The sequence below is a fragment of the Tachypleus tridentatus genome, chromosome 9, assembly GCF_004210375.1.
Source record: "Tachypleus tridentatus isolate NWPU-2018 chromosome 9, ASM421037v1, whole genome shotgun sequence".
Classification (NCBI taxonomy): Eukaryota; Metazoa; Arthropoda; class Merostomata; order Xiphosura; family Limulidae; genus Tachypleus; species Tachypleus tridentatus.
The window spans coordinates 31,035,836-31,054,790 of record NC_134833.1 but is presented as its reverse complement, the minus strand read 5'-3'; the positions used below and the strand labels follow the sequence as shown (position 1 = coordinate 31,054,790).

Here is an 18,955-nt window from a genome sequence, read left to right as displayed (position 1 = left end):
TGCGTCAACTTCAACGAATAAACGGATCTGTTCTAGTTTATTTCAGTTGCACTTCCAACCCTTGCAGACAATAACTCCATTTCAATCCGAATATGTGTTTTTAAATCATTATATTTTATAGGCGGATTGAGTTCGTACCTTGACTTTTCTTCCTTCGACAGCTCATGGCATGAACTGCTGAAACAATGTTAATGCAGCAGATGCTGATCGAACGTTTCCAAATCAATGAAAGATAAATGTTCTGAATAGTACTTTATCTTGTAAATATATGTTTGTTTGTTTTTGTGGAGCAATTGGGACTTCAACCGTGTATCTTAGCACTAAACACTTTGTCATATAACCTATTCAGAGAGTGGATCTTTTTCAAACCACACTTCGTGACTGACACTCACAAAACCCAGCTGCTACTCGATCTCTCTTTTAGTTAGGTTTTACTTAAAGACCACGGGTATCATTGGTTTAAATAATCGTTTCATTACTTGTTTTTATTTTTTAAACAACCAACTGCCGACCTTCCTACCCAGTTTGTTGTACAGTCTCTTCAGTCCGTGATGAACATGTTTGTAATTATCTGGAGTGTTTGTGGTGATGACCGACCGTTTCGTGGTAATTACATTTAAATGTGGGTGTTTTTTTATTAATGTTAGGGCGCACTTCTAATTATAGCTGCAAGGTTCTTGCCCTGCGCTGATGGTAAACATGGCGATAAGACGAAACCTATAGTCTGATTGGCTAAGATGGCAGCCTTTTTTATCCTAAATAGAATCTTGTTTTATTCTGAGTTTCTCGCAAAATCAACGTTAGAGCCATAAATAGCTTAGTTTATTTAATTATGTGCCGTAATCAAAGAGTTATACTGTCAGTATAGCATTAATTTAGATCAACCATTTCTTTAGTCTTGACTAGACTTACAGATAACTACAGAACGAACACTAAGCTTGTATTGATTGTATAGATATAAACCACGCTTCTTACAACGAGTGACACATGCACGTTGTGGTATCATTGTGTTTGTCTGCTTTATAGATTGTTAACCAGACTTGTATAAATATAACTTGTGTTAGGATTAATTTTATAAATTCTAGTTCTTAATTACAGCAGAAACGCCGCCCTAAGGGCGGCCGTGTGTGTGCAAGTGATTACAACGAGTGACACATGCACGTTGTGTTATCATTGTGTTTGTCTGCTTTATAGATTGTTAAGCAGACTTGTATAAATATAACTTGTGTTAGGATTAATTTTATAAATTCTAGTTCTTAATTGCAGTGATTACTAATCGTGTTTTGCAAGTGATTACTAATCGTGTTTTTATACCTCATTCAAAAAATATATATATATAAAAGTGGACATTTTCTAACAAAAGAGCTTTTGTGGCAAATACTGCACGGTAAAAGTGGGTGGACTGTGCTGATATAAACTGTAACGTTTTTATACGTTAAAAGTGGTTTATTTTTAAGGGTCTCCCGCTGGTACAGCAGTAAGTCTACGGATTTACAATGCTAAAATCAGGGGTTCGATTTCCCTCGGTAGACTCAGCAGATAGTCCGATGTGGCTTTGCTATAAGGAAAACACACTCATTTTAAGGACTGCACTTGTTTAGTATTATATTTGCAAATTACAGAATTAAAGATGTTATTGAACCCTCACGTACAGTCCTTGTGAAAATTACATTCTTCTTGTGAGAAGAGTACTTTAAAAGTATGTACAATTATAAAGAGGTGGTTGTTCCACATACCACAGTTATCTTTCTAATTGTATCAATCTTCAATACCCTAAGTGCGAATTTTTTTATGGATTTTTGTATTGTCCCGTTCAATAGATGGTGGCACAATGCATTTATTATTTCTTTCACATACATAGATAAATACACGCTATGTACATTATAGTGAGATTAGGTACACTGGGTTCAGTACTGATTAGATTACGTCGCTAATGAGTGCATTTTTGTAGAGATTATTGGCTTGTATACAGTGAAAATCACGTGTTCACATTTGTTTTTACTTGTGACCCAATAGTCTCGTGCAACACGCACAGGACATTTCCTCTGGCTAAATCGATTGACTGCTATTCTTGAGAGAGAAAGTCCAGCTACATGAATTAGTTGTTCTATTTCCCAGCATTCCATAAAAAGGGAGAAACAAATTTCTCAAATGACCTGGATAAAAACCGGTAAATATACACACATGCAGGACCTGGTTTCCTACAAATTCGTGGTAGCTGACTTTAACTTCCGACTTTTTCCTTTTGCCCATTTTGTATAGAGAGACAATACAGATAATCATCGTCATTTTCGCAGATGTGAAAAAACAGGCCAGGTCATAGTTTGTGAGGTCAATGACTGTTTAAATATTAATTTCTCATTTCATTTCTGGACAGTAGCTAATTTATAGTGACCATAATATTTGATTTAATAAACGTAAATCATGGTTGGTTTTCTGACGGACTGGATTACTATAACATTTCGAAACTTGATCAAGAACAGATTACCATACAAAATGTAAAAAAAAGTTTGGACAACCATAGATGTCAGTACTTGAACAGAGTTGTTCTTAACGTATGTGTAACATTTGTTCCAAAATCATGGCTATTTTTATATGCTGTTAAATATTTAACTAACCATTTTTCTTTCAATAGAGCAAAATGACGTAAGAGTTTACTTGATGTGCGTGCTTTATGAAATATCACCTTTTCAGAGAGAGATATAAACAAGTGACTATTTGAATTGGGTGGTTCGTGTGTTTTGTTGTTGTTTTTTATCTTCGCGCAAGTTACACAGTTGTCTGTCAAGTTATAAAGAACAGCAGGATTTGTGTAGTCCTGGTAGTGACAGTCTAAGCCTTTAGCATTGCTTTCAATTTCGAGGTGAGGAGGATATATATGCAGGTACCAGGTTCTTGAATTACTTTTCACAATTATGGAAAGTATCTTTTTAACGCTTGCCTCATTTTTTAGGACTGGTACAATATTTACATGTTTTAAGATAGGACTGCATTCGGGGATTTGTGTATGAAGATTTACATTCGGGACCAGAAAGACTAGTAAGTTTCTCTGCACCAAATTTTTGTTTCTTTGTTTTGTGTTTCGCGCAAAGCTACCCGAAGGCTATCTGCGCTAGCCTTCCCTAATTTAGCAGTGTAAGACTAGAAGAAAGGCAGCTACTCGTCACTATCCACTGCCAACTTTTGGGCTGCTCTGTTGGGTTGACTGACACATTATAACGCCCCCACGGCTGAAGGGGCGAGCACCTATGATGTGACAGGGATTCAAACCAGCAACCCTCAGATTACGAGTCGAGCGCCCCAACCACCTGCACAAAATCTGGAATATTATTATTCATGGGGTGACATTCCAGTTTAATGAAACGAATTACATTTTCCACGCTTTAACATGTTACATAAATGTAAACTAATTTTTCACAAAGGTGGGTCAAGTCATTTTAAAGATAGTTAACAGTGACTGTTCAATTTCTCTGTGTAGTCGCTCTTAGTAATACCGAAATAACTGAAAAAAAAGTTTTTTGCATTCTTGAACCCCTTCCCCTGGTACAGCGGTAAGTGTAAGGATTTACAACGCTAAAATCAGGGGTTCGATTCCCCTTGGTGGACTCAGCAGATAACCCGATGTGGCTTTGCTCTAAGAAAACACACACACGCATTCTTGAAAAAAAGTAACCGATATACCAAATTTAAAATACAATCTGATGTTGAATAATTAAAATCGTAATTAGTGCAAAACGTTTTCTTTTAATTTCAGCGAAGACAGCTGTTTGTGAAGTTCTTATTGAATTATTTTATTTAATCATTTGATAAGTCGACCTGAGACATGAAAAATACAAAACAAAAAGTAGTAATATTCCACTGTTATGCATGTTGAATCGGTTACTAAACCGACACAAGACATAATGGTATCAAATAAATCGGATAATGTGTCGTTTGTTTCGTTTTGTAATTTTATACAGAGTATAAACAGTGCTAAGAAAGTCTGTCAATGTAACTTTATGTTGATCAGATTGTTTGTTTTGTAATTTTCGATCGTATTGAGATAAAGATGTCCAATGAAATTATTGGGGAAGAGTAAATCTGCAGCAGTTTTTCAATCAATACACGCGTTTCCTAAATTATATACAGGGTGTTCGGAAAGTCACTGTACACTTATATATTTATTAACAGGCATGTTTCAATATAGAATACAGGAGGGAAATATGAATGACAATTATAAACAATGTTGAAAGTGACCCCTGTTGTCATCAAAACAGACTGGGATCCTTCTTATTTTGTTTCTAAACACCGCTATCAGTTGCTGGCTTGAAATAGGCTGAATGAATGCTGTTATCGCTGCTTTCAACACCGCACAGTGACTTTCCGAACACCCTGTACAATTACACATATTTAGCAGTTACACGTTTTTCTATAAAGTGATAGTTCATACAAAAATAATAGGCGCCATAGTGTAGTCAAAAATATCATTCTGTGTACATGTATGTATAGTTCCTTGTACAATATACGTAGTACCTGTAATACAATACGTAGGTAGAGTAGCGGCATATACTGCACGTCCACAGATTTACAACCCTAAATTGGGTCTCGATTCCCCTTAGTGGACACAGCAGATAGCTCGATATGGCTGTTTTATAAGAAAAGCGCCCACACGTATTGCACGTGCACACGATAATCTGGATAAAAACACTGTACAAGTGACAAATAAATAACATTTACTACTGACTCACTGACAGCACCTTCAAGTCCATGAGATACTGTCGTACAATGATGTTTAGGAGCTGGAGCCAAACAGTGAAGAGAAACCAAGTTTGGACATGTTTTACTACATACAGGTAGATCTGATTAATTTTTTTCAAGGTGAGAGGCTGAATGACTTTTGCTATTGATAAAGTAAACACTGATATTCAAAAAACAGTTTATGTCGCCAGCTAAGGTTTACAACAAAGGAATTTTCTCTACACTTGAAGACACTACACAATCTGAAAAACCAATAGGGATAACACGTTTTCAGAAACTAATTCTCAGAGCATTAAGCGTTAAATTCGACAATCATAAAATAATATGATTTCGTAACAATCTGTGCTAATTACTATACCTTGTTTCAAAATGTGGATCCAACTTGTAGGAAACTTTCTTGAAACGTGGTTCTGAGTAAATAAGTAACACCAGGACTGTTTTACTGTTATTTCAGCGAGTAAAAAGATACAGGCCAAAGTTTCTCTCATTCTGCATGCTTTCAGGTCTTAAAACCGACACTCGAACTTCATGTTGCGTTGTTCACATCCACAGGTATTTGGAAGTAATTTAACATCATTTCAAAAGTTCACCCACAGTGACCAGTCTTGAAGTTTTCAAGAGTGGTGAAGCTTCACCAGCAACTTCACAAATTTTCCACCATGAACACTAGATTCTAATGTAGACTTCACAAAATTAATTTTGCTGAGAGGTATAGTACTTTCTCAACTCGTGCATGATGACTAGCGTACCAGAACTTTTAGGTTTTAGTTGCTTGTGAATGCCCTTGAAAAAAAAAAAAAAACACTCGCTTTGTGCTACGTTATTGTTTTGTTTTATGCACATATGGCCTCAACCACTAAAATTAAACGGTGTGCAAAACACTGCACATAATATATCTTTGACGCCAGATTTTTCTCACTGTCTGTAGTCCGATGTAATCGTCGGTCACAACAACTATTCAATCCTTGGCTACACGATAGTCAAACGAAAGACCATTCTTTTCAAAACGATTCTGGGGTTTACTGAACGTTCCCGCTGCCTTTGTATGAGAGAACATTCAAATAGTTTAATTATTTCTCTTTGTTTACTGAAATGCATATAACAACAGAATAATGCTAATCTTGTTTACTGCAGTCAGATGTTGTGTTTAGGTAGATGAAAAATTGCTTGGTATTTTAAATATCACAATGGTTTCATGATCAATTTCAATACTGGCATTTTGAAATGGAGAGATGTAACCAGAGTACTTATTTTTACTTCTTATGGACGTTAGTCCATATCTGGATTTGAGCGAACAGTAAGCTCGACAACCCCAGTACAAGTCCTCTACTCGATGAAGATTCGGCTTCAGTGTGAACTCGAAGAGCCTTTAGACGGGTCAAAGTACTTGTAACATAACAGATATCGCACCTCCATTACCTTTTCTTGGCTCCTAACTATATTTCATATTGAGCACTCTATCTCCAATGTTAGTTTTGTTGAAATTAGTCCAAGTTTCCATACATTCAGCGTGATGATAGATTTTGTCTTTGTTCCAAGTGCAACCAAAGATGTGAATTAAACTTCTGAAGTTAAAAACATATCTTTTTGGTGTTGAAACTGATACTGGGATAAGAGTCCAGTTTCGGTTGGACAGCCCCACGTCTCATATTGGCATCTCGGGAAAGACGACCCACTGTTATCACAAAGTCACAAAGTTTACTTGTATTCTGTTCCTGAATCTAGAGTTGGTTAGCACTGTAAATTGTTAGGCCTAGATGCTGTGGAAGTTTCAAATATATTTCCTCATGGGAATGCGAGGGAAACAGTTTCTTTATATCCTTTAGGTACCTTTTTATCCTTTAGGTACCCTTTTGACTACATAAAATATGACAGATATTACACCTTCAGTTTGTGGTGAAATAATGTAATTTATTATTATTACTTACTATAATTCGAAGAAGAAAATTTGTGTACAATCAATGAAAATTTGGGAAATTACAATTTCTGTCACACAATAAAAAGAAAAGTTTAAAAAATCATAAGTTTAGTGTATGAAAAGGATAATCAAGTAAGTAAATAAAAATAGATTAAAAGAAAATGATAATTAAAAACAAATTGCCTTCTAGACGATCTAACCAATAGCATACGAAGTTTCTTGTCAGCTGCTGTTCCACAACCTGTAACGAACGATTCCTTTCACGAGCGAAGAGAGCATGAGACTCGCGCGAGACACTCGCGATATTGTCAGTACTCGAATCGATAGTTTTTTCTGACTCGTAAAGACTTTGCAAAATTAATTTTTGTGTTAACTCCAAAATGTATTTATTGAATCCTAGCTTTTAAGCTTAGAAGCTTCTTGTTAAGCGAGATACAACTTGAATTTGAACGTTACATGTAACTAATAAGCATATACTAATTATAAGATGGCGCGTTTTCAATATTATACTTTAAGACATAATTAATTATACTGAAAGTTTTCTACATAGTTTAATTTATTAACGTCCACATTCTGGATGTATTGAAGAAGATATCATAAGAGTTTGAAAGTTTCTGTTCCATAAACACATTGTAGACTCAGCCTTAAAGTATATTTTATTAAGTTAATATCTACAATTAAAAAACTTAAAACTTGCATTGTAACTTTACTGAAGTCTTGTTGTTTCAGTGGGACTTCACGCAGAGCAGACGAACTGGTTTGAGAACTTTAATGGACTAGAACTACCTGTTGAATGAAAAGAAGGCGGCTTTTTGACTTCTATACTGAGGCTTCTTCCGGTCACTGTAGCTTTGAATTTTACGCAAAGCTACACAAGTGCTATCTGCGATAGCCGTCCCTAATTTAGCAGTGTAAGACTAGAGGGAAGGCAGCTAGTCATCACCCAACTTTTGGGCTACTCTTTTACCAACGAATAGTGGGATTGATTAACACTTTAAACACCTCCACGGTTCAAAAGGCTAGTATGTTTGGTGTGACGAGAGGGGATTCGAACCTGCGACCCTCAGATTACAAGTCGAGACTTTATCCGAAGATGTTAAGCAAGCTGACAAAGCGACTTTACGTTTTGCCAAATGTATTATTTACCGACGTCGTGAGAGGCGCAGCCGCATTGCTACCAGAATTCACCTCACGACTTAATTTTTCTTGCATGATATTTATAGTTGTTTATACGTTGTTGAAAAATCACCGTTCATATCTGCTATAAAATGTTCGTCTATTGTCTTGTGGTTCCCATTCCTTCCGATCAACAGTAGAAATCCATCAGTTCTGTTGATTTTTATCTCTTGGGAAACGATAAAAAGCAAGACCGGACTTTTGTCCCTGTCTGTTGCTACAACAAGCAGTTACCATGACAACACCTGATGAAGCTAAAGAAATGAGTCAAATAAAGCTCCCCTGCTAAGCCTAGCGTAAACAGGTGGTAGCTTGACGTCTACAATGGCCAAGACTCCGGTATTTGCCAGCTCGTGACGTCACGTGCAAAACCTCAGTGTGGAGAAACACATCCAGTTTTTGATTGTCTTTACCGAAGCTAGTTTTTCAATGTTTTGTGTAATCACAGTAACGTTGGGTTATCAAATTGTCAAATGGCGCACGTAAAGAATAGGTCAATCTCCCCACTGATATCTCAGCTGATAACACGAAATTGATTTGACTATTTCCATATTTGGTTAACTTAAATGTGACGCATTTCAAAAGAGTTGCGCTATTAAACATGACCTTGTGTTTCTTGCAAGTTTGCTTTGAACATTAGTAACGAACATTGTAGCATTTTATGGAAATACTTTAATTTTTGTCTTTTGCAACTGAAAGAATCATTAGACTTGCTTATAATTAGGTGCAGAGTAAAAACAGTTAAAATGGATTTCTGAAAGAAAAAAAAAATCCTGCGCTCAGAAATTACGTCCAATTCTCTATCGCCAGAGTCAAGATAATAACGTAGTTGAAACTCAAGAATGTAAAGACATCAGATTTGTTGAAATTGTTAGTTGATTTTTTACAAAATATGATTTAATTTCGTACAGAACCAGTTGCTAGTGTAAATTTTTATTTTTGTGCTGTTAAAATTATCTTGTTTTAAGAGAATAAATAAATTCTATCAAAGAGGTACCTTGTGTTGAAAATATTAGTATAATAAAGAATTCAATTATCTTTATCTTTCATCGAGAAAGTTGTATTAAATTTGTCATATGATTGGCTAGAAACAAATATGTTACTAACGCTAATAAGTTTGCACTTTATTATAGGAAAAACTGGTGAAGTTATTAAATATGGTAAGAACTTTTCAGCTCTTAAACATTTGTCAACCATTTACATAACAGTGATCACAATGTACTTGTTTTAAGTAGAGTTCGATTTTTAAGAACTATTTAAGTCTTGTTCAAACTTGGGTCATTGTTTATTATTAGTATGAACCATCTGCTCGATTCTACAAGTCTTTCCAGTCATTGCCCGTTATTGTGATATTTGACCTCCCATTTAGAAACTATATCAAACTTTCTACTTAGTGACATTATGATATGCGATTTTTCGCCTAAAAAACCATTAGCTGTACAGTCTTGCTACCAATGAAAACCAGTAATTTTCAATCCACATGGTTTGGAGTACTGTTTCATTTTAAAGACCGCTGCTAAGAAAGAATAAAACACTTAATAACTAAAGTCATCAAATCATGTTAAATAACATCTATGATATCGATTAATATTTATATTTGCATTTTACTTTATCTCTTTGTTAATGTACGTTCTCAAAAATCTGCTCATTATTTATCTTTAATGATTAATGTTTTATCTTCCAACCTGCAGTAGCATTCAGTTGTAGAACGTCTACAGAATTAATATATGTATATATCAAGAATAAAACAATCCGCCTTCCCAAGTTAACATGTTTTCAATAGATAATCAGACTTCTTGACTCAGTTCGAATCAGTAAACAAATAATTTATTGCAGTAATCTTGTTGGAAGCTATAAGAGCGACTGGTTTGTTTTATTTATTTATTTGTATATATATAAAAAATATGTACGTAAGATAGATAGCCTACATGGTTGTGACGGGAGTTAGTTAATAACCTGATACACCTATTATCCATGCTAAAAGTATCTTATATTTGTCTAAGACTACTAAAAGATGGCACCACAAGTCTAGACAGAATGTTAAAGGAGATGAGCTGTCAAAAAACAATTATTAAAACAATGCTAATTATGCAAGATTTTTAGAAACAAGCTGCTTTGAAGAATCACTTTTGAGTGTAATAATTTTTAACCTGTGCGTCTATCTTTTGGAATTAGTTATATGATTTATGTTGTTTCTTTAAATTTGTTGAACAAAACCGGTCAGGTCTGTGGAAGTGTTTTTAAGTCAGCTTATTACATTCTTATTTGTCCTCCGTTAGTACAGCAGTACGTCTACGGATTTACAATGCTAAAAATCAGGGGTTCAATTCCCCTCGGTGGGCTTAGCAGATAGCCCGATGTGGCTTTGCTATAAGAAAAACGCACACTTATTCACTGGAGTTACATTGTACTGTGAAGTAATATTAATTAATATTGTTGGGATCTCCTGTAAGTACATATGTATGTGTATATATTATTTATATAATTTAATAGTTGTTTTTAAAAAAATATTTTTTTTATGTTTTCTTGAAAATAATTAAAGCTAAATAACAATAGATTCATAAATCTAGTGTTAAATTCTGGTTGGATGAAACAATAACAAATTCTTTTTTATGTTGAAACTGTTAAACTAAGTGGTTGTACTAAGAAATTCCAAATTAAACAGACTTCAACTTTATCTCATTGAGATTCTGAACAAGTATCACAAAAAAAAACAAACCAACAACCAATTATATGGATGAGTCATTCCAAATTAAAGAAATTCTTTAACCACACCCTTATTGATGAGAAAGAGTTTTCTTGTAGTGACCTGTTTCTTATGCTTTCCTGTTTTATCTAATTAATACTGATAATATAACTAAATACCTTAGAGTAGGTTGAACTGCCTCGCCATGTTGTCCATATCTTCATTGTTTCAGAAATTTTTTCCAGACTGTTACATGAATTCATCAACTGCCAGGTTCTGTGAAACAAGCTAAAACAAATGAATAAAAAATAAAACTTAAATGTATTGATGTTTTTTTTAGGTTTAACTGAATCCTGAATTTGTTCATGCTTTAAGTTTTTAGAATTTTTTGTCAGACTTTTATTTGAATTTACTGACTGTTAAATTTTGTAAAAAAAGCTAAAATATTTAAACAAACTGTAAATTAAATGATAAACATAGTTATGTTGATCCTCCATATACTGTTAATATATTGAGAATTTGTTGCCATATGTTAAACCAATTCTAGGTTACAACATTTATACCAAATAACTTACTTCAGTCCTATATGTATCATTAATAAGTGTTTTTATGTAGATTACGGCATCTGTATGAAATACGTTGCATCAATCTTTGGTGAATTACTTGAAAAATATTTCTCCTTTGGATTACAATATCTCTATATAAATAATAAACAATGAGCCAAAATTAACATGCATTCAGTGTTTGAATACTTTATTTTGATACAGTTATTAATAGATGCAGATATAAATAGATGAGACTTATTAGTGTGAAAGATCTGTATGCATTGAAGTTGATGAAATGTAATAATGCTTTCTAGTTGGACTTCACTAACATGAAATGTACAAAGTGTAATTATGCATATTTGTGTTTTAATGAAGATTTATTAGATCCAAAGGTATATTTTTAATGCAGCGACTTAATCAATAATAACGTTGTGTGACGTAAAATACATGCAACTACAAAGTATTTTTTTACTGTAGAGATGGCAGAGACGCTGGTTTGTACTCTATGATGATGGAGAACTTACTTACTCAGTTGATGAGCATGTAAGTTGATTATATCTGTTATCACAAATTTCAATTAATTTAGTATCTAAATGATATTGTTAGGTTAAGTAATCATTTTATGCCCTTAGATTATAATTTGTTTTGTGTGTGCATTGTCTAAGGATATGTTTAAGTTATATTATTCATTTGAAAAATGTAACTTGTTTACTTGTATTGAGTTTAAGTTGTTTTTTCTTTCTTCACATTAATTCATTGTTTAAAAAAAACAGATTGGAAATTTCAAGTCTTTGTTTTAAAAATCTTGCTTTCATCGATACATTGTTTATAATATTTTAAAAATATTTCTTCAATATTTATGTATTTTCTAAGTTTTTGATATTTTATATTTTCAACCGTGATATATTGTATGAAATGTATTATTTTAATTTGTGTAGTGTATTAAGACAAACTTATTGTTCTTGTTCAAGTATCTACTAACACTGTTTTCATTATTATGGAGTATAGAGATGTAGATTTATTATGTCTGAAATAGAATGGGTTATAAAAGTAAAGGTTTAGGATGGCATGCCTCATGCTGCTTTGATGTGTAGTTGTTTTAAACTAGAAAGAGATTCCATGTACATCCTTTTAGTGAGTGTAAGTTTTGAGAATCCAAGTTTGGGACCACTGATTGTGAGTTAGGTTTTTGCCCCTGTGACCTTTTTTATATGAGTGTGATATCTATGAAACATATTATTCATAAATTATTGAAACACAAATCTTGACTCTTTATGATATAATGATTTAAATATTTTATGTATAAAATAATAGAAAAGGATATTTGTGTGCAGAAAATGGAAAAGACATTACATGTTTGAATATGATTAGAAAATATTACTTGTCATACGAAATATGAAGTTCTCAATCACCTAGCAGAATTTTACATACTATAATAATGAAATTGATATATCTTTTCAAAGAGACAGATTTACTTGGTCTTAAAAAGTTGTGTATGCAAAAAACATTTAAAAGCTGAAATAATCTCTAATGATGGGATAATGAAAGATTCCAGAGAACCTGGGATGTCAGGTAAGAAAACATAAATCACTCAGGTCATCTAACTAGTTTGTTTATTTCCTAGCCTGACACTGTACCCCAGGCTGTGATAGACATGAACAAAGTGCTAGAAGTCTCAGATGGTGAGAATGTGACAGGAAACCAGTTTTCTATTGCTATCACAGCTCCAGACAAGGTTCACTTCATCAAAGGAACAAGTAAAGAAGAAAGAAATTGGTGAGATTGAATTTCAGAAATATTTTTATCTCTTATGCTATTCTGATTCACTTTATTTCTTCATGCATTCATTATCTGATTGTAAAGACAACTTGAACTATTTTTCAAAACATTCTTAAAATATTACATCATGATCTTAGCATCTTGTTTTTTTTCATATTTGAAGACAAAATAAATGCAAATTATTGGTTAATACTACAAACAACCACTATCAACACTAAGCATTTCAGCAAAAAAGTTTGTGACTTTTTTTATTTAAAATTTTAAAATTAAATTTGCTGACAAAATGGTTGTTGTCATATATCAGTAACTAGAAGAATGAAATGACCTAAGTTATGAGTTTCTTTATCATTTTGTCAGGACAGTTTTTTTCTTATTAAATAAAATACTTTTATAGGATTTTAGTTGCCCTTTTAGCAACTAATGCATCACAACAAAAGTTTTACTTAACTGAATTCATTATTTATTAAGCCTTGGATTCTGTAGGTCAAATTCATTATTTATTAAGCCTTAGATTCTGTAGGTCAAATAGTTTAACATTTTTATTGATTTTTTTTTCAGCTTAACTTGTGATCAGTTGAAGTATCGCTAGAATATGTTAAACTTTGAAATTTGTTTTATTTTTCATATTCTCAATTCATTTAAAGTGTTTAAAATATTCAATATAGCATAATGTTTCTTTTTATACTTAAGAACTGATCTGAAATCATGTATTAGAAAATTTGGACTGTATTGAAGACTACTGAAATAATATTGCTTGATATCAGGCTGTTATTTTGTAAAATCAGGATACTTCTAATCTTTGTTATGAAAACTGATTAGTAGGATTTATTATTCTTGATAGTAAATTTCATTTGCTTTTTTTTTCTTTATTGTCCGTGATTTAAGAGTGTGAATTGAATTAACTGGTGGATGGAAAAATCTAGTATTTGTTGTTAAAATCAAGAGTTTTAACAGTAAAGTGTTTGATGGATTATTCTTGTCTGAAAACACATGATTTCTTTCATCTTTAATGTGATCTAAGTGTGGTCTCAAAGGGGATGATTGATGCTCATGAGAGAGTAAAAAATTCACATGATTGATCTTGTATCATTTATTTTATTTTATAAATGTTCATTTTTAGGATTAAAGATTTAAATATACAGAGTAAGGTGTTACAAACAAATGCAATGACTTGTTTAAATAGGGAACACTTCTAAAAGAAACATATTTTAAAAGAACAAGTTTACTGTTTGGTTAAAAACATCTTTAACTAATACCATTAAACATATTTAAAGTTTCAAGTGGAAAAATTCCTGTTTTTTTTTAAATTAAAATTGTTTAATTAGTTACTCATCATCATTTTTTATAAAATATTAAACTAGAAATTTAAGTCACCCCTCTTAGAATTAGCACTCATAAATTATCTCCTTGGGAGGGACTTGTTAGCAATGATTTAGACCTACAGGCTAATTAATACCATGACCTCAGTGAGGGCGTTTTTATAATTACTGCAGATTTTGTTTTTTATTACAGATAAAATGAGTTTTTGTATCTCATAATTGCAGGAATGTAGTTAACAAACACTGTACTTAGTTGATAAATCTGGAATGCTCAAGGGTTGATATCATGATATCATGATAGAGTGACAGGAAATATTCATTTAGAGTGATAACAATTTATATTTACACACATGCACATATTTAAAATTATAATCATTTTTTTCCTATATATTTGAAATGATATTGAATTATTAAAGGTACCTGACTTGGAAATATAATAGATTATTTCATACATGTTTACAGTATGAAACAGAGTGTTACTCTTAGCTTGTTTGGAAGTATATTGATAAATAGTCTATGTTTACCTAGTTTTTAATGTTGGCAAGCAACAAACACTTAAGTTTTATAACCTGGTGATGAATAAAGGTTTTAAAAAGATTATACTCTTTCGCAGGTGGTTTGATGTTTTGTCACGATTTCCATCTAATACCATAAGGGGTAGAAACAAGAGGTTTGCAACCATTCCTGGTGGTAAAGCGACAATAACAAATGTTTCAAAGCAGGTATTTCATCAGCTATCATCTGCTCTTACTGTATATTATATTTTCATATCAGTAATGACTATAGCTTTCTTTACAACACTGAAAATTGGTAACTTTGTTCAGCAGCACTTTGAAGATTTGTATCAGTTAGAGATTTATTTATTTCTCACTTTATCTGTTGTTTAGAAAAAACTGCCAACAAGGATTATATGCCTTTTATGTTTTTATCTAGAAGAGATTAAAACTCCTTAATTTGCTTCTGCAGAAGTATGATTAATATGAATTATAGAACTGCTAATTTGCCATCACTTAGATAACTAGCAGAGGAAGTAGGTCTGTTAAGAACAGGAGGTTCTGAAATCTCATGCTTTCAGATGCGTTTTTCCTTGAGTTGCAACACATGTAAGAAGAATGAGACACGAGTTTACATAAGTAGTAGATACATAATAGAACTTTCACAGTTTACAATATGGTATAATAAATAGAAGTATATGAAATAATTGATTCTGTGTATGTGACTGACCAGAACTAATGTTGTGTAATGAAGCTTATATTAGTGTGGGTAGATTTCCAAGTGAAACTAAGTGAAAGTTAAAAGGTTAAATGAAAAGTAAACCACGTTAACCCTAAACAGTATTAAAAATATTGTGTGTAAAATCCTATTTGGACATCATACAAAAGGGGCAATATGTACACAGTTAACTCAAAACAACAGAATAACTAAAAAACTCTAAAGACAAACAACTGAAAAAAGCATTAAGAATTGACGCTAAAAACAACTAAATATTGTATAAAGTCTGCATGAAGTCTATTCTCTAACAGTGATTGTTAGAATTGCTTGGAACAAGACGTTGTCAACTGATGGCAGATCTGTTCAAAAGTATTATCTGATTTGCTGATACGAATAACTCAGCTCACTAATTAAATACAATATTATATTGGTAGTTATGTCTGGTGTCTTTATGTATCTGGATTGAAACCACATTGAGTTACTTGTGTTTTTGAACAGTTCAAAATTTTGATTTTTCCTTTACTCACTGTTATTAGAAACAATTTTGGTATCACTGGTGATTTTGTCAGTTGTGCCTACACTTAATAATGGTTAAACAAGTTTAACTCAGGATTTGTCATACTGTTGCCCAGGTTTGTTGTGAGAAAAGTAAAAATATTAATTCTTTTGAGTGCCTCTCTGCATCTGAACAAAGAACAACATAAATAAATGTTTTCCCTTTTTTAACTAGAGGGGTTAAAACATATAGTATGGCTTCATGCTACACTAATATAAGTAATGGAAATGGTTTTTCCAAATTTTATCTGTGAAGTAATTTTAAAATCTTAGAATTTAAAGTTAACTAGAACATTTTTAAACTGAAAAGGCTTGGAACAATGACAAGTGGCTTGTCAAGGAATTTGGATTATTTTCTAGTATTTATTTTAGTGATAAAGTATTATGCCCAAATAACTGCTGAGCATAATTATCTGATTCACAAAAAACTCGTATGATGAATAGGTGAAATGTGTAACTTTCATTAGTGTAATACATTTTCTGCTTTGTGATGTTCCTTACTCTTCAGAGCCAATGATTGTGCATGTTTCATTGGTTCTTTTTGTTTGTGGTAATATTTGATGATTTATGAAGTCCTTACCCTCCAAAGTCAGTGACATTGGTTGCCTTTCAGATGTGGAGTTTTTGAATATTTAGAAAGTTTAATCCTTCCTTCCAAATTCTGTCAAGTAAACTTTAATATTCCGTCATGAAAATAATGTTCTGTTTCAACATTTTTCATTAGTTTTCTTAAAGTCTTTGTTGTTTGTGTTTCTTAATATCACTATCATAAATACTGATTTTTTGTGCAAGTACTCCTGCAATGCATAATGTACTAATTTCCCTTTATACTGCTGAATATTTATTATTTTTTATTAAGTTCCAAAGTAGAGAATTAACAAGAATAGAGACTTCTACTTTATACATTATCATTTAGAGTTGTATAAATGTGATGATCTGCCTTTTGAAAAGCATTAATCTTTTCTCCACTGCATGCTGATTTTTGTTAGATTTAACAAGTGCAGACTATTTTCAGTGGACATTGTAACAACTGTGATGTGTTTAAATACTACACAACTTTCATTTATTTTTTATAAGTTGGATTTTAAACAATGTTAATACATGTATATTTCTTTCTCGTAATGTAAGGTTTGTGTAATAATTTTTCTTTGGTTAGTTTTAGTCAAAATGTTGTTAAAGATGACAGCATCGAGTTGAAAGCAAATGGCCGTACAGGAATTATTGAGATGTTATATATCATGACAACCCTAGTAAAAAAAAGTGAAATGCTTGCTTATGATTTCTGAATATGTATAAAACTCTTATTTATTATCGTGTTGGGTTCAGTAAATGTATTTAATATCATTTTATCTGGTGTTTTTATGTTTCTGAATTTAATTCCTATTATCGAGCTGTTGATGTATTTCAATAATTCCAAATTTTAACTTTTCTTTACTCATTGCTAGAATGGAAACAATTCTGATATCCCTGGTGATTTCGTAAGGAGTGCTTCCACTAGACAACGGTTCAACACGTTTAACTCGGAATTTTTGCCATGCCATAATCCAGACCTGTCATGGGAAACATTCCAAAAGACCGAAACAGAGAATGTCTTTCCAATCAAGGAGAACAACACTCTTATCTTTGAAAAAAAACTGACATCAACACCTATAGAGAAAGATATTGTGATCAATAATAAACTGGGAAGTAGCAGTGACTGGAAGCATGTGGAAAGTGAAAACCTGAGAAATATTCTTAATAATAGTGACAGTACAAGTTCACCACCACCTGGGAATAATGGTAAGAAACTGGACATTTAGTTGATAACTAAGATAGTGTTCGTCTCTCTTTTTTTTTTTTGTTTAGAAGCTCATTTTGTTCATTTTATTGTTTCTAAAACAATTAAAACTTTTAGTCATTAGTATGTTTCATTTTTGTGCTAGTTACATTTATAAAATATCTCAGCTTTAAACTGCTGCTTGGCTTGGCACAAACTAGAGTTTTACATGACAAAACAAGTATTCTAGCTATGCTGAATTGCCTTTGTTCACCATTGTAAGTGATCAAAAATAATGTGTTCTTAAATATCAATAATGTAATTAATGTGTTGTTTGTTTTGTTATCAGATATCAAGGTGAAACAAAGTGTTGATGTGGATGAATCACCAGTTAAAGACAAGTAAGTTTATTGTGACAACTAAAACAAACTAACGGTTACTGAAACTAACTAAAAACTTACTCTAACATACGTTAATGGTGCCGTAATACAATTTATTGTTGATTGATGAGGGCGAAGATGGACGGTTCTTTTGAAATCTGATATCTCAAAAACAAAGACAGAATAGTCATTAAAGAGTTTTTAGATCAGCACCTCCACCACTGCATCATCAACAGTATACCACTGAAAGAAGTAAAATCATAAATTATTTTACAGGTATAAATACAAATTAAATGAAGTTAAAAGGGAAATAAAAATTCAATGTTTGATTTGAGAATGTTCTTGTTAAATATTTTTTTACCATTTATATGATCTTAAAATTATACTGATTTGTTTTGGAACAGAAGAGATGGATTATATATATATATATAAAATGAAAATAATGCGTAATACCTTCTTATAACTTGGTAGGTAAGAAGCAGAGATATTGATTTTTTTTATGGACATATTTTCAGATATTTGTTATTAGGAGTTTATGCTAAGGTCAACAATTATATTGATGGTAACTTTACTTGTTAGTTTTCCACATGAATACTGTATACTAGTTTTGAAACTCTAATGAAATTTCCTGTAAAAATCAGCTAGTGCAAGTGTAGCATCAATAGTTTATCAAACTTATTAAAAGTTATTTGGGTCACCTCTTAACTTCTTGACATGACTTATTCTGAAAGTTTATTCATTTTGTTGGCACAGCATGCCCAGGTGGTTAGGGAGCTTCATTGTAATCTGTGAGTTGTGACTTCAAATCCCCGTCCTACCAAACATGCTCACCCTTTCATCTGTAGGAGTGTTATAATGTGTGGCCAATCCCATTATTTGTTGGTAAAAGAGT

General features: G+C 32.2%; 2 protein-coding genes across 2 annotated transcripts in view; both read left to right on the top strand.

The window, feature by feature from the left end:
* T48 (FU domain-containing protein T48) overlaps positions 1-18,955 on the top strand; it is a 161,629-nt gene that overhangs the window by 53,294 nt on the left and 89,380 nt on the right. The window lies entirely within an intron of this gene.
* The window catches only part of LOC143227331 (uncharacterized), a 138,578-nt gene that overhangs the window by 83,069 nt on the left and 36,554 nt on the right, over positions 1-18,955 (top strand). Inside the window, exons 4-8 of the mRNA XM_076458787.1 lie at positions 11,540-11,605; positions 12,687-12,838; positions 14,774-14,882; positions 17,373-17,706; positions 18,033-18,084. Coding sequence (XP_076314902.1) covers positions 11,540-11,605; positions 12,687-12,838; positions 14,774-14,882; positions 17,373-17,706; positions 18,033-18,084 — 713 coding nt within the window. The remainder of the gene's footprint in view (positions 1-11,539; positions 11,606-12,686; positions 12,839-14,773; positions 14,883-17,372; positions 17,707-18,032; positions 18,085-18,955) is intronic.